This window comes from Eretmochelys imbricata, chromosome 26 (assembly GCF_965152235.1).
Source record: "Eretmochelys imbricata isolate rEreImb1 chromosome 26, rEreImb1.hap1, whole genome shotgun sequence".
NCBI lineage: Eukaryota > Metazoa > Chordata > Testudines > Cheloniidae > Eretmochelys > Eretmochelys imbricata.
Window position 1 is genome coordinate 2,577,184 of NC_135597.1, and position 22,379 is coordinate 2,599,562.

The 22,379-nt window shown below is 52.1% G+C and overlaps 1 protein-coding gene across 1 annotated transcript in view; it reads right to left on the reverse strand.

The window, feature by feature from the left end:
• The window catches only part of ADGRA2 (adhesion G protein-coupled receptor A2), a 98,039-nt gene extending 82,652 nt beyond the window's left edge, over window positions 1-15,387 (reverse strand). Inside the window, exons 1-2 of the mRNA XM_077805540.1 lie at window positions 15,319-15,387; window positions 14,907-15,247 (exon numbers count right to left, since the gene is read on the reverse strand). Coding sequence (XP_077661666.1) covers window positions 14,907-15,247; window positions 15,319-15,387 — 410 coding nt within the window. The remainder of the gene's footprint in view (window positions 1-14,906; window positions 15,248-15,318) is intronic.
• Window positions 15,388-22,379: the final 6,992 nt, after the last annotated feature.

Sequence of the window (22,379 nt, forward strand, 5' to 3'; positions counted from 1 at the left end):
CTCATTTGACTGGGCTCCTGCCTTCTCTTTCCAGACCCTTTCCTGTTATTGACTCTTTTAGTTGTTTATTTACTTAGGACTCCCCCCCCAGGTTTGGCTCCATAATGAAGCAGAGAGCAGGAGAGTCAACTGATTCCAAAGCCTCCTTGCCCTGTCAGTACCGTCCCCTCTCCAAGGTGGGGACAAGCTGTGGATAACCACCCAATAACCGCGGCACTCAGTGCAAGCTCCAGAGCAAGCTGAGGAGGGACATGGGTATTGGCAGAGGAGACTTCCGAGACTGAAACATCCAGGAAGCTTCAGCAAGGGAAGCGACTTCCCCCCTCCCCGTTTCCCTCCCTGCATTCCTCTCCCTGGCTGTGCAGCCTCGTCCCAGAGCCCCTCTCCTCCCAGCTGGCTGCATCTGCTCCTCACATACACACACGCTTGGCAGACCATGAAAGAAGCACGGTCCTCCTCCGGAGCAGGGACTCTGCTTTGGCTCGGGATGTCACGGGGACCCTCAGAGCAGGGAGTGCCGGAAGCTACCCAACCAAACGTTAACTCACGAGATTCCAACTTACACGGCCTTTTGCTAAATACGTTCACACTTTAATCTCCTGTGCAGGGGGAGTGGGAAAGGACCAAGACACTCTGCTCAGACAGGACAAGGGAACGAAACTATTAATGCTTTGGAGTCTGCAGACAGAGCCGCATCACAAGGGAGGCACTGCAGCTCCAGCTCTCCTGATGCTGGACACCCGAAAAGCCAAGCCACCCTCTATCATGAGAGGCAGCGTGGTCCAGTGGCCAGGAGACTGGGCTGGGAGTCAGGAGACGTGGGCTCTGTCCCCAGCTCAGCCACTCATCTACTGTGCGACTATGAGCAAGGCCTGGCCCCTTTGTACCTCAGTTTCCCCTCCCACCCCATGTTGGTCTTGTCCATTCAGACTGTAAACTCTTCAGGGCAGGAACTATGTGTCTGTTCAGCGCCCAGCATAAGGGGCCCGGGTCTCAGCGGGGCCTCTTGGCATGAATACAATGTGAATACCACCTCACACCACCATAAGCATGACAAAATGTAGCATTTAACACAGTAGGTGGGTGGGATGGCTTCTCATTCCCTGCTCTTGCCACTCCACCCTGGGAACATGCTGCAGCCGCACTATACACTTTAATTGGCTAATTGAGCGAGGGCTGGAAAAGTCTCGTTGGACAATGCGGGGATTAGGAATTAAAGCATGGAGTCAGATGGAAATAACTGGCAGCAGCCCAGTGGCAGGCGGGCTCAGGGCACTGGCCAGACAACACCGTCCATGGAGAGTCGCACTGAGGAGCACTAGGCACAGATGTAGCAGCTGTCAAGGATTCCTCTGAGCCCAGAGAGCTTCGGCTTTTGTACAACACTTGACGCCCCCTAATGCGGAGCGTGTTTGGGGTTGTGTCAAAACCCTGTCGTGCAGAGTCTCCGAGAGGTTCCAGGGGTTTGAAGCTAATAGGACTTAATTGCTGGGTGCCGAGGCCTGCCGCAGCACTGTAGAGTCACCGCTGAGCGTCAACACGGGGGATTTTTTTTTAAATCACAAAAGAGGAGCCAAAAGCGAAAGGACCAGGTTGTTTTCTCAAGCCCGCTAGAATCCACTTGGATAAACAACGGCTCCAGAAACAGAGCGGCTAAAACAATAAACTTCCTACGACCCCCACCAAAAAAGGAGGTGGCGAGATGCTAGCCCCCCTCGGTCAGAGCGCGGTCGGCAGGATGGAGACATGCAGCAGAAAGGCAAATACCATCAGATGGGAGCTCTGTAATAGAGGGGGAGGATTTATGCTTTGCTTTCTAAGTGCATTAATTTAAAGCACATGGATCGAGAGCTGATGCGTTACGGGCCACTCCCGGGGGGGAGGGGAGAACTCATCGGTTTGCACTGAACAGTCTAAACGCGGGTTTCATGTGGGTGAAAGGTGCTAGATTACAAGCCACAGGAAGCAGCAGTGGTATCCCCCCCGCACACTGACTCCTCTGGGCCTACCCCCTGACCGGGACAGATGATCTCTGCTGGTGGGCCACAGGGGAGCCCTGTCTCCAGGGCACATTCCTTCCTGAGTCTCTCTCTGCAGAAACGGGCCAATGCTGCCAACTGCAGGTTGGCCTTTATGATCTGAAATGGGTGGAAAGCCATTACATCCATCTCAGAAGCCACAGGTCACTAGGGTTTAGACTTGAACTAGTGACCCAATGCCGAAAAACCGCCGCACCCCACTCTGGGTCCCCTTGTCCCACTGACCTCATCGTGAACAGGGCAGACAAAGAAATCCAGTGACCAAGTGGCACCCCCTGACCTTACCTCCCAGCCAGCTCCCCCCTTTGTTTTCACACGCTCAGGGGCTCTTCCCTTCGCTGCGACATGCCCAGGGCGTTGTCTTGAGGCTCACGTCAAAGCAGGCTATTTTGGAGGGCTGAAAATTATTGTTCCAACACTTGCTTTTGTTAGAACAGGAAAAATAAAATCCCAGAGAGAGTGTGAAATGGCCAGCACGGCGCAGGCCGTAAGACCTCCACGACACATCAGATACCAAGCCGGGGGGAAGGGCTCCCTGCGCCAACAGAAAATTGGCACGCTGCTGTGACGTTTCCAGTATTGCCAAAACAATCAGAAGATTGGCTGAAAAAACAGGAGATTTTTTTTTTAAAACAATACAGATTGGGGGCTTATTTGCCTTCAGGATTTACCTTTTCCGGCTTTTCACCACAACCAAGAAAGCCAGAAAGTTACTTTAAAAGAGAGAGAGAGAAGAAAGTTGAGATTCTCATGTAATCACCTGACTTCAGGAGATGGGGCTTTAAGAAAAGCCACCAAATATCACAAAACTCTCTATCAAACAAGGACAGCAGGCAGCACGGGGTATCCAACCATGCTCAGAGCCCCGGCAGAGTCGCCCCGCTGGGAGGATGCATGGCTCCATACTCAAGTCTGTCACTTTATAAAACATGCCAGGAAGCAGAGAGTAGAGCAGAGTATCCTGAGTCAGGACTCCTGGGTTCTTCTCCCTCAACAGGCTTGCTGTGTGCTCTTGGGGAGATCACCTTACCGCTAGGGCTCAGTCCCCTCTCTCACAGTAAAGCCCTTGGACAGCCTGAGATGCTAAGGGTACCATATTACATGTTACATATTATGTTATTACATAATTACATGTTTAAGCCCTCTATGCTCTTACAACACCTGTCTGCCCTGCTTGACCCCTGCATTACAAACAGAGCCAGGGCTGACCCCATGTCACATCATAACACCATCTTGTTCTTGCCTGTGAGGAAAACATGACCTTACAGACGCCCACTGCAGCCCAGCAAGTAACCAGCAGCTAAGAGGGGCCGAGGTATTTCCCCGCCCCTGCAGTGCTCGCCTACATGTTGTGCCTCCCATTCAGGGAAAGGTGCTCCGGATGTGCCCAGTCTGGGAGAGGAAGGCAAACAGGTTTTATGTGGCAAGCAGGTTTACACCAGGCTCAGGGCTAGGTGCCCTGGATGACTCGTTCCTCAGACGAAAGCAGTAACGCATGGCGCTGGGGCAGCTCCTAGAGCAAGAGGGTGGGAAAGGGGGAACCTAGACGGTCTCATCAACAGACCCTATAAAATCTGGATCAGTGGCCATGTCATTTATGCCCCCAGAAGGAGGAAGAGTTGAAATGAAGGTGAGGAACAAGGAGAAAACAAAGGAGAAGAGTAGGGGAAGCAGGGATGTGAACGGCCTGGAGCTTTCACCATGCCGACGGCTTTCAGGCCCCCCTGCCCTCCCTGAGCCATCCCTCACACGCCACTTTGCAGAGCACTCCTGCAGAAAGCTCCCCACGGAGCTGGTGCCGACGGCTGGATCAGGCACGAAACTCTCGGCAAGCTCCCAGTGCTGGGGAAGGATAAGTGGATGCTAATTTTTATTGCACAACCGGTTCTGTGCTCGGAGCATGGGCCACGTTCCTCTGCCTTGCCTCCCACTCTGCCCCTATGGCCCATGCTGTGCTGCTCTCAGATTCCCTTCCCCCGCTCCACTGCTGGCAAAGGATTGGGACCAGCCGGCAGGCAGGCAGCCACCTCACCTGCCCAACACCTGACTACGACAACAGCCCTCCATTTTGAGCACTGTGCTCAGAGAGGAGTGAAAAAAGAGCACCCCTCCAGGGCATGCCTTCCTGTTTAACTGCCACCCGTTTCAAAAAGCAAACCACCTCCCGGTTCAGAGAGGAATAAAACCATGTGCAGGAAAGTCCCACATGTGTGTAGAACCGAGGGATGCTTGCAGAGACGTGCGGAGAGGGCGTAGATCTCTCTAGGAACGGACAGCAGCTAAGTGCTGTCTGAGTAATTGGCCTGGCTTGCGCTCCACCCCATCATTGACCTGTCCTGGGCGCCTGAGGCTTGCCAGGCCTGGCTGGCAGCAACAGGTGTCCGGAGCAACCTATGGAGCCCCCTTGCTTGGCCTTAACGTCACAGTAATTTACTGCCTTTGCCACACAAACCTGGAGCACAAAGCACCAGCTGCCAGCTCACATTTCAGGAGCTCAGATGGAGCCACAGCAGATCTTGGGAGAGGGGAGGAGAGCACCACAGCAAAGCCAGCTGCCCTCTGCAGCTGTCCCCAGAAACTCCTAACAGGATGGAACAGAGGCAGGGCCCAGGGCTCAAGCTGCGCATTTCAGGGTGGTTTAGGAACAGCCCTGGTGCAGCTGTTGTCAGAGGGATGAGGTCGTTTCTAAATTATGTGGGTCACAGCAGTAAAATAAGGAAAAGCCAATATTTTCAGCCAAAGTGGATCAAAGTAGAACTCATGGTGATTGGCAAGAAATCCACTAGCTACACAAGCCCCGAACTCAAGAGGTGTGAGAAGACTATCGGGGTGCCGCTCAATCTCTTACAGCTGGCTGCTGCAAGGCTCGTTATTGACCACATGTTCCCCAGCGCATGACCTCATGACCAAACACCAAACGTCCCATGAAATGAGCCTGCCACCGCTTCCTTGGGAGGCTCTTCCCCAGCCTGATGCATGAACCCTTCCTCCCATCGCTCCCAAGCTCCTGCATCCCAGATGTTCCTCCCCTCACCAGCCGGCATCGCGCTTTGGGGCGAGCCACGCACAGGGACCGACAGCAAATGCAACATGACCCGGGCAGGGCGTCGCTCCGTGAGAGAGGGCAGCCGCAGAGGCATTCGCTCCGTCGGATGGACAATGAACAAATGGATACAAGACGCTGCTGGAACGGGGCGAGCCGGCTCCCCTTTTCAATCCAGCCGAGGGACGACGCAATCGATTCCAGCTACCGGGATTTCATTGACGGATACAGAACAAACGATTCAGCCCTTTCCAGCAGCTGCTCCAGCCCAAGTGCAGTGCCTGTGCACCCACCTCTCCTTCAGGGGAGCAGGAGGCAGGTCCTCCTCCCCCCCGGACCACACCCCCGGGGGCAGCTGAAGATTTCCTGGCCCAGCCTCCTCCTGGAGGGCCAGCGTTCATGTCCCAGATACCTGGCAGCTTGGCTCAAGAGAGCCAAGCTGGCCCTTTCTGGTCAACCGCAGCACAAGGTGGGGCCCCCCAGCACTCCCCCACCCCCGGACCTAGGCACGTCACACCGTAAGGGCACAGCTCGAAGGGGCTAGGAAGGGCAGAGGAAACCCCAGGCCCGCATCCATTCGGCGCACCACTGCATGCTGCAAAGCAGAATGCTCCCTCCGCACGCCAGGCCCGCCAGCTGCCGCAGTGAGAAGCTGGACTACAGTCCAGCACAGCCCGGCAGCTCCTACAGAACACGGGCATTGCTTAGCCCTCCCGGGGAACCCCCACAGCCCGCTCTGCGGGAACCAGGGTGCACCAGGACTTCGGCACGCCTGCTGGGGGGTGAACACAAGGCTAGGAGGCTACAGGCTTTACCGCCCTTGGAACGCTTTGCAGATGCTCGCTTCCGCCAGCCAGTCAGTCATGCTCACACTCAGGGATGATCAGGAACACATGGGGAAGGAGCAGCTGCTCTGGGGCGAAAGTCAACATCCTCCCAATGCTTGGGTGGGAGGGGAACTTTCCACTGAGCACCCACACACGCACCCATCACTCGTGGGGTCTATTCCCGGCTCAGCCGCTGACCAGCTGTGAGTCCATGGGTGAGTCACTTCCTCTCCCCATCTGCAGAACAGGAACAGCAGCACTGACTTACCTTGGTGAAGCACGGAGATCTCTCTTCCATACTTATCTGATTTACAATGTATTTATCCTCACAACACTCCTGTGAGGTAGAACAGTGCCATTTCCCCCATTCCACAGAGGGGAAACGGTGGCACACAGAGGCTAAATGTTCTTTACTGGGAAAATTGGTTGAAACTATAGTACTGAAACAGCCTGTAGCTGCCAGGATGGCCTCTGAAGCATGTTTTAAAAATTGTCATTATATTAGCTATCTGCTAGTCATCGGGTACAGAGGTGGTTCAGCTGTATTCACCTTTGGACGGATCCTGTGGGCCACTTAGGACTAAATCAAGAATTCTCTCTCCCCTTGTGGTTTCCAGGACTAGCTGCTCCAAGAAGCAGTCATTAATGGTGTCTAGAAATTTTATCTCTGTATCCCGTTCTGAGGTGACACGTTCCCAGTCAACATAGTGATAGTTGAAATCCCCCATTATAGTTGAGGTTTTTGTTTTTGTAGCTTCTCTGATCTCCCTGAGCATTTCACAATCACAGTTAGCATCTTGGTCAGGTGATCAATAGTATATTCGTACGGCTACACTCTTATTGTTCAGGTATGGAATTTCTGTCCATAGAGATTCGATGGTACTGTGCGAGTCATTTAAGATTTTTATTGTATTTGACTCTATGCTTTCTTTCCCACAGCGCGACTTACTCTATCATTCCCATATATTTTGTACCCTGGTATTACTGTATCCCATTTGATATTAATCGTTCCACCAAGTGTCTGCGATGCCTGTCATATCTATATCCTCATTTAATACCAGGCACTCAAGGTCACCCATCTTAGTATTTAGACTTCTAGCATTTGTATATAAGCACTTATTATATTTGTCAATATTTAATTGTCTGCCTTCATGTGATGTAATTGAATGGAACTTTTTTTCATCTGACTGTTTCTCTTCAGTTCCTATCAGTACTTTATCAACGTGCATCCTCCCCTCTTTACTAGGATACAGAGTATCCCTGTTAATAAATCCTCCCCTAAGGGATGTCTCTGTCTGAACCATATTGCTCCTCTCGGCTCTCCCACAGCCCTTAGCATCGGAGTAGGGACTTGAACCCACGTCTCCCAAGTGCTAGGCTAACATCCTAAGCACTGGACCATCCTTCTTCAGATCCTCTGGTGACAGACTGCTGTACGGTCTGTAATCATACAATGGGTCTGTGTCTCAGTCTGTCTCAGAGGGCCAGAGGAGAGCTCAGTTTCCATGGTTCGTTGATTCTTCATCGCCACTGGCAAACCTGCCAACCAGAGGGCCAATTAGTGCCAGCTGTGGTGGCATTCTCTGGGAGAAGGGCCGAGACCCACCAAAGTGGTTTCACACAGGCACAAAGGAGCCATCAGATGGGAACAGCTTGCAGTCACTATCAGCTTGGGCCAGACTCAGACCAGAACAACTAGGCAGGAAAATGACTCTCTGAGGACTTCTGTGGAGGAGAACTCTGTGCAGCCCCAGCCCAGGCCAGCATGAGCCTAACAGCTTGCACTCAAACCCTTTGGCAGAGTGGTTACATGTCCCGGAGATCAGAGCCGCTCAGCAACCCCATTTCGAGCAGAAAGTCTCTGCTATATGGGGACTACGGGATGAGTGTGAGAGGAACCACTGAGGTTCATCTCAGAGAGGGGTCAAGGTAATTGCTGGCCAAGGCATTTCCTAACAAAATGGAAGCTTGTTCAAATACACGTACAGTACCCCTCCTCTAAAGGCCGGCCTCCCTCACACCCACCTCAAAGGGGCCTAACAACTTTGGCCTGCTCCACAGATGTGTCCTCTTTACACCTCGGGCAGGTACTGGAGGTTGAGGCGGAAGCCGGCAGAATGAGCCCTCATGTCCACATGTGCTCTACCGTGCAATCTTCTTAGTTCCAGTTCCCTAGCCTAGCCATGATTAAATCAGCGTGCGAGCCGCCAGAGTCTCTCTGCCTTTGGGAGACCATTTTTTCAAAGAGAAGAAGGGGGTGGGGGAAGCTGCCACAACTGCAGCCCAATAAATAACAAATAAGAGGCTGAAAAGGGTTTCAGCAAGAAACCATCTGCGAGGCCCAGGATAAACAAGACTCAGCGAGGGCAGTTCAAGTAGAACTGGAAATTGGTCATAAGTCGAAACCCTATATTCCCCCAGACAGTATGCAATTTTGGTGCAATCAAGCTGTGCGCATAAATGAGGCCTGCTCTAGAATTCCACATCTGGAAGAGGTTTGGACTCCTGCGTGTGTAACAGCAGGGTTGGCTATGGCCTAACACGGCTATCTGTGTCTTGTTAAGAATACAGTACTTTTTCCATTAGGCTATTAGCACAGAGGTCATTCCGAGGGGGTTGGAATTAAAACCTTGTTAATACAGGTCTGAAAGAGTCCCGTCACCTCGCAGTGCCTTTGGACGAACATCAAAAGTGACACGAGAGGCAGAACTCCATTCTCTCTTCACCCACACACCGCCAGATGGGGCGATGCGAGGCCAGACTGAACGGAACCCCATGTAAGGATGTGCTGGACTTTATAACAGAGCAGCGGCATTCACACAATAAACTATGGTTGCAAAAGAGGAGCCATTAGAAGCCCAGTTTTGGATACACAAATATATCAGTCTCAAGTCTGGTTGCTCAGGCCTGTGGCTGAGGTAGAAGGTTGAGGGCTCCTGGATGATCTCACTCACAAAACCCGCGAAGAGTCTTCTCAGGCATCTTCACTACCACGTATCAGAAAGGGCAGGGAGGAGAGAGAGAAACTCTGCTTCACTGGGCTCACCTGCTTCGAATCTAATGCACCGGAGCTAAATTGTGAAACCAGGTTTTTATTTCAAAAGGTATCGACATTTGCAATAGTAACGCGGGCATGGACCATCCTGAGCAGACAAGTGATTTCCCCAGAGAAGTGGTGGGAAACCCACAACTTGGGCCACTTAAAATAAGTGACCCACACAGGAAGAATGCACTTTAGGGAACCCTCCAGCCCTGTCCCTAAGAAAAGGAAAACAGTCTGGCGAGCCTCGGGTGTTTCTTCCATTACTAATCCACAGGGCTGCAGCTTGGATAATGGCTCTTTGTGCCAACCAGCGTAGCTGTAAAAGCCCCCAAACAAGCCACAGACCAGCTCCTATGGCACGTATAAACCCGTATCTGTGAACCAATGCATGCGTGTTTGCAAGGGCGGGTGAGAGACATACATAAACAAGTGCAAACTGGCAACTTTTGTTCAGGCTGCACTAGGATATTAGTGGCCTAATCCCCCTTTGCACACTTCCCCCCGCACGTGAGCGTGCCTGCCCCTGGGTCGTGGGCGCTAGAGAAGAGCATCAGCAGAGGCAGGTTTCCAATGATTGTACGCTGAAGAAATTGCTTTTTTTGCAATAACAAAGCACAAAGGTTCTAACCAGTGCCAACAACACCCCATACCTGCAGCTGTTCCATTTCCTTAGAAATTGCCTCCAGGTGACGGAGTTGCTTTGGCAAGAGGACGGAGCCAAGCCATACAGAATGTCGTGCTAAGACAGCTGTGGCTATTTAAGACTTGACCCTGCGAGACACTGAGCAACTTCAACTTCCACAGCCTTCGATGGGACTGGAAGGTGCTGGGCACCTGGCAGGTTCAAGCCCTTAGCCGTGCGGCTCCCCTGGAGTTGCAATGCTGTGTGGAGCCTCTCAGGCACAAGGTGAGGACTTCAATCAAATGGCAGAGCAGATAATCCCCAGCACTCAGCATCCCCAGTTCTCTGCACATCAGGCCTCTTCCTTTGCCAGAGATGCTCCACCACATGGAATTAATTTCTGTAGTTAAACATCTGCTGGCATTTCACTGGTTTTGCTTCTATCTATCTGCGTAGCACCAATCCCCATGCGGGGAGTTGGATGGAGAGAAAACGAGCTGTACTTTCTCTAAACAGAAGGCTTTCCATGAGGATCCACCATGCATCACAGACACGGCAGGAAAACACAAAACATGGATTCTGATCCTCTCATCCAAGTCACTCATGCCACTATGGAAAGAGAGCCCAAAGCATTGCAGGCTGCCTAGACTGGGGTTTAATCCATGGAGGTCAACCCTCTAGCACCTGATGGAAGGCTTTAGAGGCGGCTCTGCCTCTGTGCCTGGTTCTCTCTAACCCCGGCCTCTATTACTGGATACATTCATATGAAACCAGGATCTTGGATGCACCAGCTCTTCGCTGCTGCTTATTTTCCCCATGCCTTCCCTCTGGCTGCGGCGGGGAGAACTGTAATACCAGCAAGGAGTCTCACTTGAGGGGTGAATAAGCAGCCGCAACTGCTGAGGCTCTGAAGCCACAAAGATCTTTGCTCTATCCAACACCCCTAGTGGTTTAAAAGAAAAAAGAGGGAGAAACTCAAAACTCAAACCATCGGGGCTCTTACAACATAGCAGGGCCATGTTCTGCCTGTGGGTCACCCACAGGCATGGGTGCTCCCCACTCTGGCTGCAGCTCAAACATTCTGGTCTCCCCCAACCTCCACAGGCAGGCAGAACAGCAGAGGAGCAGTTCACGGTGGGTCAGGGAGCGTGCTCCATGTGTTTTAGCACGTACTGCCCTGGCCAGGGCCCATGCACCCCTGTGCCATACTAGTTACATCACTTTCTGGCAGGAATAACTTGCCTGGGCACAGAAGCCAGCCAGAATTAGGGCTGGTCGTTCAGGCCTAACGCGTTCGTGTATTCTGGCCAGACCTGAAGACGACCAGAATTAGGGCCCTACTTTTAAGTGCCAAGTGTTATTATTATTGTTCTAAACAAAATGTACCCAAACATTTCCCACGAAGAATCAGCTACTCTACAACTTTATCTAAAGAGTCTCTCCTGGGGAGTTACTCAGGAGCTTTGCCCAGAGATCTTCCCCCGTCAGATCCTTCGGAATGGGTTTGAAGTGCAACTGGTTTGTCAGCAGTAGCACTCATTGAGAAATAGATGTTATTCACGTTGCTTAATGCCGGACTGGAAGGTGTTCAGCTATGACAGTGATGAGAGCGGCGTCCAGCGACTCTCAAGGGCCAACTGATGCTTTCCTACTTTAAACCCGACGGAAGACCAAGCCACTATGGCCTCGTAATCTAAAGGGGCTGCTCATCAGCTAAAAGCCTCTGGTTTTGATTTTTCCATCTGGAAAAGGTTTAGAATAAATCACGTTTAGTGTTGGACACTAAAGTCTGGGGTCACTGAATATTTGTAGCTTTCTGCCTGTGTTTGTCAGTTTCATGTCAGGTTTGAGTGGTGCCCCCTTAATGTTCATTGTATGGTCAATCAGGCTTTGCTACTTTGCAGTGCCTGCTGTCTCTATATGACCCTATCAGCAAATGAGCTTCTCCTTCCAAGAGCCAAATTACTGAAAATTGGTAATACCTAGCAATGTTAAATCAGTGAAAGACAGGCTTCAAAATGCCCATTTTGCTTTCACCGTCCCTGCCGCTCAGTGCGGTTTGGTTCTTTCCTCCTATATAGCATTTCAGCAGCAGCTAATGAAGTCCTTTAGCCACACACCCAAGCCCCAGTTCAACAAGGCATTAAAGCATGTGCTTGTGTGTTTTACTGAATAAGACTGCACTACTGAATCAGGGCCCCAGTGCACATTTGGAAGAGGCAGGGATGTAAACTGAAAAAATAAAAAAATAAAAAGCAGTTTTCTCTGGGAAGTGAGAAAAGTGATCAGATGTCTTAACAGAATTTCTAAGCTATGTATGGTGGTAATTAAAGGAGAGAGTGGATTACACATGGCAGGTATCACTGTTAATTATGAAATTCACTGGTTTTATTGTTTTGGGACTATTTACAGTGGTATTATTGTAGTTACATCTTTAGTGTTGTCTTCGTGGGAAGATTTTCACATTGCCAAAATAGGTTATTCCTATATATGTACACATACAAGCAGGCGCACCCACTGGCCAAGATTTCCAAAAAGGACTAGAGAATCTGGATGCTTCATTTTTCAAGGACCCAGCTTGAGATCTCTGAAAGGGACCTGATTTTCAGAAAGTGCTGAACACCCACACTCTGAGAATTAGCCAAGTATGCCAGTGCACAGGCTAAAACAGGGCCGGGGGGATAAAATGTGCTTTATGAACAGAACGCCAGACGTGTCAGGCACCAGAGCACCAGGCTTGCTTGCTAGAGTAACCCCACCCTTTCTGAACTTGAATGATCCACACTGCCACTGCATGCACGTCAAGGCTTTAAAAACAAATTTCCTTCTTTTGTCATTAAAAAACCCAACAAACTGTTAAGCACACCACCACCAAATACTAACAGTCTTAAAAAAAAACTGATGCAAGAGTAAATCCAAACCAGAGTTAAACACAGAACACGAACATTGCCTGGCTTTTTAAAAATTGCTCCACTGCCTATGTGCTGGAGCTCAGAAAACATGCCCCAGTCCTACAAACACTTATGCAAGTGCTTGACTTTATGCACTGCAAATAGTCCTGTTGACTTTAATAGGACAATTCACAATGTACAGAATGAAGCACACACCTAAGTCTCTGCAAGATCAGGGACTCAACCCATATGCTTAACATCACACCCTGCGGGCAGTCCCAGTGAACCCTGCTTACTGCATGTACGGCTAAGCAAGTGCAAAAGCCTTTGCAGGATCAGGGTCTAAATAAGCATAAAGTAGTATTAACTGCCTCAAACGACAAAGTGGGGTTCCGAGGACTTTTAAGGCAATTTCAACTGCGAGACCTCGTCTGTGTACACAAGCCACTGAAAATCAAGTGTTACAATGAAAAGACAGACGGAACTTTTAAAACTTTCCCTACTTTACATTGCCAGATCAAACTGAGGGGAGGGGAGCTATTTTAAGAAAGGTGTGCGTTATTATTTCCAGTGGAAACAGTTGTTTTCAAACAAAAGCACTCTGTGTAAAGCCCCAGATGTTGCCAAAGGAAAAGGTGGAAATGAAAGTGACTATAAACCAAAGTGAAACTGATTTTCAGGCCTGGTCTGCACTAGGAACTTTTGCCAATACAGCCCAGTAGGGAAACAGGACCCATCCTGATTCAAGGCCCACTGAAATCAATGGGCCTTTTTCCACTAGCTTCAGTGGGCTCTGGATCAGGCCCACAAAGAGAATTTTTTACAGTCATGACCTCACCTATCCAGCCACTTCCATTCTTCCAGTCTTCTTAAAGACTATGACTGATACGGACAAGTCTGAGACTGGATGGACCTTATTCTGGTGAGTGGTGCTAATGAAGTCAGTGGAACTATTGGCCTAAGCACAGGCTGCGAGACTGGGCCCAACAAGTGCACCAAGAATGGCACGTTTGGAAGCCGCCAGGTCCAAGACGCAGTTGGAGCCTGAGTTGCTGCCCGTGGGTTTTCTATCCACCCTGCATGGAGCCTTCTTCCAGGTCACAGATGTTCTAGGAACGGCCCCCCACACCCTGGCTGTGCTTATGCTCGTTTCCCACCGGTGCACTCAGACCCCATGGCGGCTAGAACACTGACAGTACCTTGCCCGCACCAGCTTCCACTGTCACCCCCGGGGCACAGCTGCGACGATGGGAGATCCTAGGAAATTAAGTCTTGTTCTGTACAGACAAGGTCTGTGTGTGCAAGGCTCCCACACACAGCCTCCTCCATTCACCTCACCTCCATTGCAAGTGAGCCCTGGTCCCGCAACAGAAGTCATCATCATCCCAGTCATGTGCCTGAACTCTCAGCCCCACCCCTCCACCCCCGCCTCCCCAGGGCAGGGGCCTGGCCTGATCATTATGTGGTTTGGAAACGGTGCCTGCTTACAGCCCTCAACAAACAAACACACACACACACTTCCCACCGTCCCTCTGGCCAGGGAGTGCTGGGCCCTGGATTCCAACAGCCCAGCGGAGTTTACACACAGGGAAAGAGTCTGGCATAAGGGAAGCAAAGTGACTGGAGGAAAAAAGAGAGATGTATGTGAGAGTGCTGGGGGGGCAAGTGGAGGGGCTGGCAGAAGGAGAACTTTGGGGGTGTTGGGAGCAGTCACCGGGTGGCACTGGGTAGGGTGTTGGGGGAATGCAGAAATGCACAGGGGTAGACAGGGAAGTCATTTTGGGTGTGTATGGGGCAGGTAGGGAGAATCAGGGTGGGTGCTGGGGGCAGACAGGAGAGATTGATGGCTGGGGATGGTGGGTGCTGGGGGGCAGGTAGAGAGGGGCACACTGGATGTGGGGTTGGCAATGGGAGTAATTTGAGTGCATAGGGAGCAGGTATGGGGGGAATCATGCTGGGAGCAGGCAGGAGTACAGACAGTGAGTGCGGGAGGGACCAGCAGAAGGGGGGCAGTGGGTGCTGGACAAGGTAGCAGGAACCAGTGGCTGTTAGGGGTACGGACAGTGGGTGCTGGGAGATCAGCAGATGGGGGGGCAGTGGGTGCTGGACAGGGTGGCAGGAACCAGGGGCTGTTAGGTGTATGGACGGCGGGTGAGGGCAGTGGGTGCTAGAGGGGCAAGAGGGGGGGGACAGTGTGTGCTGGAGGGGGCAGCAGGAACCAGGGGCTAGAGGGTGGGTGCTAGAGGGGGCAGCAGGAACCAGGGGCTGTTGGGGTACGGTCGGTGGCCGCTGGGGAGGGGGCAGCAGGAACCAGGGGCTGTTGGGTGCCGGGGGAGGGGAGGGCGGGGGGGTCCCGGCAGCCGGGACTCGGGGCTGTCTCTGCCCCGGCGCAGCGCCCCAAGCGCCCTGCCCCGCGCCCACGCCGAGCGCTCGCTACTCACAGGCTGACCGTGGCGTTGGGCAGCAGGCGCGGGTCGGGCGGCTCCAGCAGCTCCTGGTCGCTGCAAATCACCTTCCTGCGGGCCGCGCCGGGCAGGCCCGGCCCCTTGGGCCGCTCCCCCACGCACTTGCAGCGCGGGGTCTGCGCGGGGCAGCTGCGGGCGCCCCCCGCGCACAGCCAGGCGGCCAGGCAGAGCAGCCCGGCCGCGCAGCGCATCCCACGGGGCGGCCCCGAGCCCATCAGCCCATCCTCGCCCGGCGCCCCCGAGCCACGAGACGCCGCCCCCGGCCGGGGCTCCGCTGGAGGAAGGGCCGGCCCTGGGCGCACAGGGGTGCGGGCACCCTACAGCCAGGTCCCGGGGGCAGCCATGCGCAGGGTCCCGGCTCCTTCCCAGGGGCTCTCCGCCCTCACACCCCCCCGGAGCCGCCCCGGCGCCCGGCTGCCTCCCGCGACTGCCCGGTGCCCTGCGCTGCCCGCGGCATGGTCGGGTGGGACGGGGGGGTCCGCGGCTGCCGGCGGCGAAGCGTCCGGCTGCTGCGCTCTGGATGGGACCTAGCGGTTTCTGCGGCTGCCGCTCGGGTCCCACCCCCGCTCCGCCAGGCCCGGCTGCGGGGCCCTAGCGCCTCCCCGCTCCCAGCCCGGCCCCTGCGCGCCCGGGGCCCCCCAACTTCCGCGCGCCCCCTCAGCCCCCGGGCTCCGCACTCGCCCCTGGCTCCCGTGCGCGGCCCCCTCCAAACCTGCGGGGTTCATGCGCTCCCCGCTGCGCACCAGCGCTCCCCGACCGCGTGCGCCCCCTTCCAAATCTCGGGGCCCCTGGCGCTTCCTTCGCCCGCGGCACCCGCCCTCCCCGTGCTCTTACCCGGAGTCCCCGACGCCCTGCTCCCCCGCCCAGCCCCACTGAGCTGCGAGGGGCCTGCAGACGGTGCCCCCCGCCCCAAGTGCCTGGAGGGAGGGTCTGTGGAGAGGTAGAGGGAACCTTTCCCCCACGCCCTGGGCCCGGCCTCTGGGGGACGCAGCCCTTGGGCGGTGTATAATCCCCCCAGCCAAACCTGCCCCTACTCTGAGTCCAAACCCAGGAGTGAGCACCCTCACCAGTGCCTTGGCTGCTGGGGCTGGTTGTTCCCAGCTGGAGCCAGGACAGTTTCCCCTTGGAGGAGGCATTCTGTATCTGCCAAGTTTGGGGAGGGCATCTGATCCTGTACAGTGACCACAGGGCCAGGACAGTTTGTCCACCCTGTAGCATTTGCTGTGGACCACTATTGGAGACTGGAGATCAGATGAGCCACATCCTGGCACAGCACCTGGCAGGTTACCACCTAGCAAGGTGGAGAGCCCATCCCTCCCGGGAGACAGAAGAGCTGAGCCAATAGGCCACAACTCAGTGACAGCGCAGCCTTCCAGGACCCTGGTGTAGCCATGGGTTGAGCTGAAGATGAATGATGTAGTTTGTGATAGGGGCTGGAGTGTGAAGGAGGCATGGGTGGCACCAAAGATTCAGGCAATCCCCCTTATTGGGCTATTTTACCAGCCTGCTCCCGTTCACTCCCACAGGTCCAAGTCCTGTAACACAGCTATCCCCACCCCCTTCTGTCTGGCGTCACACCCAGCCCAACACACCTTATCCAGCAGGTTCCCTTTTCCTGCTTCACTCCCATTTTCCTCCTCAGGACTGTTTTCTAGCTGCAGGCCCACGTGGCTCAGAGGTTGCTGGAGTGCCCAACACCTAGAGAGTCAGATCACTTGTCTGTGTCTTTATCCAGACTGAGATGCAGTGAAGCCCCAGCACCTATAATCTGCATGAACATCCTGTTGCTATTCTTCACAGGTACTGCAGTAACACCTGTGAGGCCCAGTCATGGGCCAGGACCCCATTGTGCTCGGTGCTGTACAAACACAGGACAAAAGTGATGGTGCATGTGCACTGAAGGCAGTATAGTGAAGGCTTGCACTACTAGTGTCCACCCTCTATCTCACCCCTGCACAATAAATAGGGATCAAAAGAGGGCAATGCAATCTTGAAGAACCCCAGCATGAGAGAGCAGGGAGTCAGGGCTGTGGAAAGATGTGTGTGCACCTGACTTCTCCCAGGGACCACTAATTCCTCCTGAAGGAGGGAGAAATATTATTCCTCCCTTTCCATACATAGATCTCTGTAGTGGGCCCTTTGAAGATCAGCTCACTGCACTGGTGTGTTCCAGCTCATCGGGAATGGCAAGAAGCCAGTGGAACAGGCAGAGGGACACAGAAAGCACTCAGCACCTTTCAGAATTAGCCCCTAACCTCTCTTAGTCTCCTCATCTGTAAAATGGAGATATTGACCTACCTCACTGGGGACAGTCATTCTAAATTAATAGCAGGAGTTAGGTCAATGTAAAGTGTTACTATAACGAACCTGCAGGACTGGAACAGAATGCAAGCACAGCTGAATGCACTGAAAGGGGCAAAGAGCAGCTGCAGGTCCCCAGCACATCAAGAGCCATTACCTCAGGGAGGCAGAGCTGGGGGAGGGAATGATTGCTGTAGAACTGGGTTTCACAGTGAACCCACCTCTTTAACAGGAGATGTTGCAAGGGGCCCCAAGCCTTTCTTCTTGTCTGCTTTCAGCACCTAGCTAGGTGCTAGTGAACTCTAGCACAAGAGACCAGGGAGGTCCAACCAGTTATACCCTCCTTGGAAACCAACATCCTATTTGTCCCCATTCAATTGACAACAGCACTACTAGGACTTAATTGGTGTTCGCCCTAGCCAGGCTGGGAGGGGTTATTCTAATATGGCACACGAACACCGTTCCCTCCTGAAGCGAGCAGAACTCAGGCAGGGCTAATGAGCGCACCCTGGATCCTGAGGCTAGGAGAGGTTTTATGAAGGGTCAGTCAAGCTGCATCATGTATTGCAAATCGGTATGGCCCTGCGCTTAGCCTGGTGCCCAGCCTGCATGCCAAGTGGAGTTTGAAAGACTCCTCACTAGCCAATCCGTTTTTAAGGTTTCATCATAAAGGCTCAAAGACAGAAAACAGCACGGACTAGGGTTTACCTCATTGAGGAGTCAGCTCTTGGGATTGGAGCTTGTGGTTGCCAGGACTCCTAAATGGAACTTTAAGCCTTCCTCTCCAGGGAGTGACTATCACACCAGGAGGCAACTTAAACTGGGCCCACCATGTACTTAGTGCAAATGAGCTTTTCGAAAACATTGATACTCACAGATGCATTTCCACCTATCTATGTCAGCTTCTATTAGAAACAGCCACAAAAAGGAGACACAGACACACACACTCCCTTACTGCAGGTGAACCCCCAATTGAAGAGTCTCAGAGTTGCATCAGTGAAACTGACCGAACAAGAAGGGAAACTGACAGTTTTACACAAAATTTGCCTTTTCTGGAAAATCTAGCCCTAGAGGATTAAAGTTCTTTCACTCCTAACCTACAGTGTTGCTAGTAGCAGGGGGAAGGTATTTTGCTCCTTTGTGACATGATTTAAAGAGACAAGGTCCCTGGGAATTTCAAAAAACTACTAACCAAAGTGGACTAGGGCTCAGTCCCGCAAACCCTGTCATGCACCATGCTTACTGCCATGGATGGCAGTAGGCCACTCAGGGTAGCACTTGGAAGTTCAAACCCTAAGTAAACAAGTATTTGAATTAGGGTACTAAAGTGTTTGAAAAAGCCAAAATACAGGTCCGTTGAAGCTAGCAGCAGGCCTGATTGGGTCCATCATCTTACAAATAGCAATTAGTGCTCAGTTGCAATATATCCCACCAGGGAAATGGCCTAATGCATTGCTACTAATTTACCCAAGGAAATTAAGGGAACTCCAACAAAGAGACTCAGTGAGAACGTTTATGCATTGTCCATAGTTCGATGGGTAGCAGTGGGTGGCCTAGCCCTTCAGGACTAGGCTCTCACCCATTGATTTATTCTGGGTTGCCTTAATGACCTGTTTCACTTCTCCTCCCGCCTGGGAGCCAATGGGGAGGTAGGAGGCTGCCTGGACTAATACATACTGAGCACTGCCCTGGATCCAGCGCCAGCCCATAATTGAGTCACTCTGCCTTTTCTTTTCGAGGGCGATGTGTCTGACCCAGCAGTGAGAAGGGGCCCTCGAAAACATGGCATTAATCGTGCGTTCCTCATGAGTGGACAGGAATGGGCTTGGCGAGGTTTTTGAGCCCCGGAGGATATTGGTCAGGGCTGGCAGCATTCTGTGGCTAATCAGAGCTCTGGAGTGGTCTCTGGAGCACATTGAAGCAATCATGCCCCTGCACACGCCTTCAGCATTTCAGCCTCCTATAAAGTTACCTCCAAACAGTCAACCCTCATCCAAACCAATAACAAATGTGAAATATCCAGGGACACCACCACTAGAGGAGAACTGTTTAAACAGTGCTTCCCAGCTGATCTGAGCTTCACCTATAAGCTCTTTCAGCTATTTCCAAGCCCCTCTAAACTCTTTCCCAGACAAACACCCAGCCTGCTCCATTCTGAATCACTATCCTGCTAAGCCAAACAATGGGGTAACTTATTTGATGCTATAACAGCATCGGAGCCTGAGTGTCAGAGGTACGGTAACCCTCTCCGCTCCCAACCTCAAAAAAGCAGAAGTCTCCAAATTCTGCTCATTTAGGTCCAATAAAAAAAACAAAAACAAAACTCTTTTACATTGGCTTTCACTGAGGAAATCTGCTATCCATGAAATAAACAAGTCCCATTTTGCTTCCACTGATGAAATCTGCAATAGACTCCTGCCCCTGGTTAGCTCATCATGAATTTTGACCCTCACCCTGTGTAGCTAAGGCATTTAACCTGTCTGAAGCTTTCATTGACTATTAGGCAGGTCAAATGACAGGTCAAGAAAGTGAGCGTTACATCTGTCAACAGGTGCAATTTGCACTGTGCTGGGGGCTTATCTGTCAGAAGGGCTACATCCAAACCACTCGTTTTTACAAGACTGGTTTTCACATGCTGCAAAAACAAGCACTGGTGAGATTTCCAGCCCTCCATGCTCAGCCTACCACCAGGGCTTCCTCTAGGGATGTATGGCTCTCACTAGTAGCAGAGCATCCTCCAAGGGCATATGGATTTACCCTCACAGCCCCCATTACTCAGCTGGAGAACTGGGTCCCAGAGAGGTTAAGTGACTTGCAGTGTCACAAAGGAAGTCTACGGCTGAACAGGAACTTGAACCCAGGGCTCCCAAGAATGTCCCGGCCAGAGTGAGAATGAAAATCAATTAAGAAGTTAACCATATTTTTTTGCAGCTTTCTAAAGAGGTCAGGATGGAGTGCCCCACGGAGCGAGACCAATCCACGCACCATCCCCTAACAACACTTGTTCACAAGGGGAGAGCACACATGGAGACCATACCTGTGAGAGGGGCATCGCTTTCTGGAGGGTAGCAACACAGAGGCATTCTGCATGGAAGCCCTAAGCTGTGCAAAGGGGAGATCTCACACACTCACAGCTTCTTTCTTTTAACAACCCCAAGGATGAAGCTCCATGTAGAACTGCTAGCAGGGATTGAGTGACAATGACTACAGCCCAACTGCCCCTCTACAGCTGCTCATCAGAGCCAACCAGCAGAGTGTTAGAGCCAGGTGCTTGCTCCAAAGAGCAAGTTCTCACTGGATGCTGCAGGCACAGATGCAGAGCAGCACTTGTTAATCCTAGGTGCAGAACAGGTCACAACACAGTGAACGGGCTTGACTCGGCAACCAGGCTTGGAAAAGGCAGCAAGTCTGACTCCCTAGTAGGAGAACTTCCCAGACAGAGTGTTTGAAAGAAGCTGCAGACAGTCTCCTAATCACAGAAGAGGTACAGCACAGGCAGCTGCTGTGGAAATTTCTCCAGTACCAAGATGCTTCTACCCACAGAGAGACCCTCTGAGTAGACATGAGCACCATGAGGATGAGCACAAAAACCCCAGGAGAATGGAGAAGCTCAGTCTGCAAGGCCATGTTGCTGAGAAGGATCAATGGAGTGGACAAGGCACAAAGAAGGGCAACAAAAATTATTAGGGGAATGGAACAGCTTCCATACAAGGAGAGATTAAGATGACTGGGACTGTTCAACTTAGAAAAGAGATGACTCAGGGGTCTATAAAATCATGACTGGTGTGGAGAGAGTGAAGAGGGAAAGTTATTTACCCCTCTATATAAACACACGAACCAGGGGTCACCCAATGAAATTAACAGGCAGCAGATTTAAAACCCAAGGAAGTACTGCTTCACACACCACACAGTCAACCTGTGGAACTCGTTGCCCGGAGATGCTGTGAAGGCCAAAAGTATAACAGGGTTCAAAAAAGAATTAGATATGTTCCTGGAGGATAGGTCTATTAGCCAAGATAGTCAGGGATGAAACCCCAGGCTCTGGGTGTTCCTAGCCTCTGACTGCCAGAAGCTAGGAATGGACGACTGGATGGATCACTTGATAATTACTCTTGTTGTTCTTTCCTTCTAAAGCATGATCTGGCACCAGCCATTGGGCTAGCTGGACCATCAGTCTGACCCCCCCATGTTCATTCTTATGTAAGTGGTAATCAGGGAGGCAGCTGTTGTATTGGGGATACCTATTGTTTTCAGGTCAGTCACTACAAAAACTAGCTGCCATCTTCTCATAGCACTAACCCTATGCTAGGACACCCTCCAGTGCTGGATGAGCCTCTCCTAGATGTTTCCCCACAGATAGTGCTGGCACAGGTTTAGCTACATCCACATTTGTGCCTCTCTTTCCTCTAGAGAGATTCTAAACTTATCCATAGGTCGTGACTGGCCTGAAGGCACACAGGCAGAAACTTAAGCCAGGTCTCCTCCTCCTCAGTCCTTCCTGCCCTCAAAAGAAACAATACAGCTTGCTTTTCCTCTGGACGCGATCCCTCCCGAGCATCACAGGAAGACTCTATACTGCATTGCATGATGCCAAATGGGGAACAGATAACTTTCATGTCTCTCCAAGTCTCCCAGCAGCCCCACCCTATTGAAAGCTAGAGCCAGCACTGATCACTTCTCCGTGCATCTGTCAAATAGGGTCACACATTGATTTTATTTCACAGATTGGCAGGAAGTTCAAACTTGAAGCCAAGTACTTAGCAACACACAAGATATCATCTGAAACAAACAAACCTGACTTAGCAGCAGGAGGAGGGAGGGGGAAGACAGTGTCTGAACAGACTGGATTCCTCCTAACTAGGTAATTGAAGCCTGCAAAGCTCCGTGGTTTCAAAAGCTGCCGTTAGAGTAGGAGGCTGCTCATTTAGTATCGATATTTATCTAAATATAGCTTTAGCATGGAGTCTTTCCTACCCACTGCTATGAAAAGAGCAGCAGCACATGATTCCAGCCTAGAATAATCCACCTTTTTATTTCTTTTGGAGATAGCCAAGTCTAGCCCGAGACCGTCTCGCAATCCCCACAGAATAATTCCACCATGACAGACAGGGAGTCTGACTCATGCTCCTTCATGGCTCCCCTGGCTGA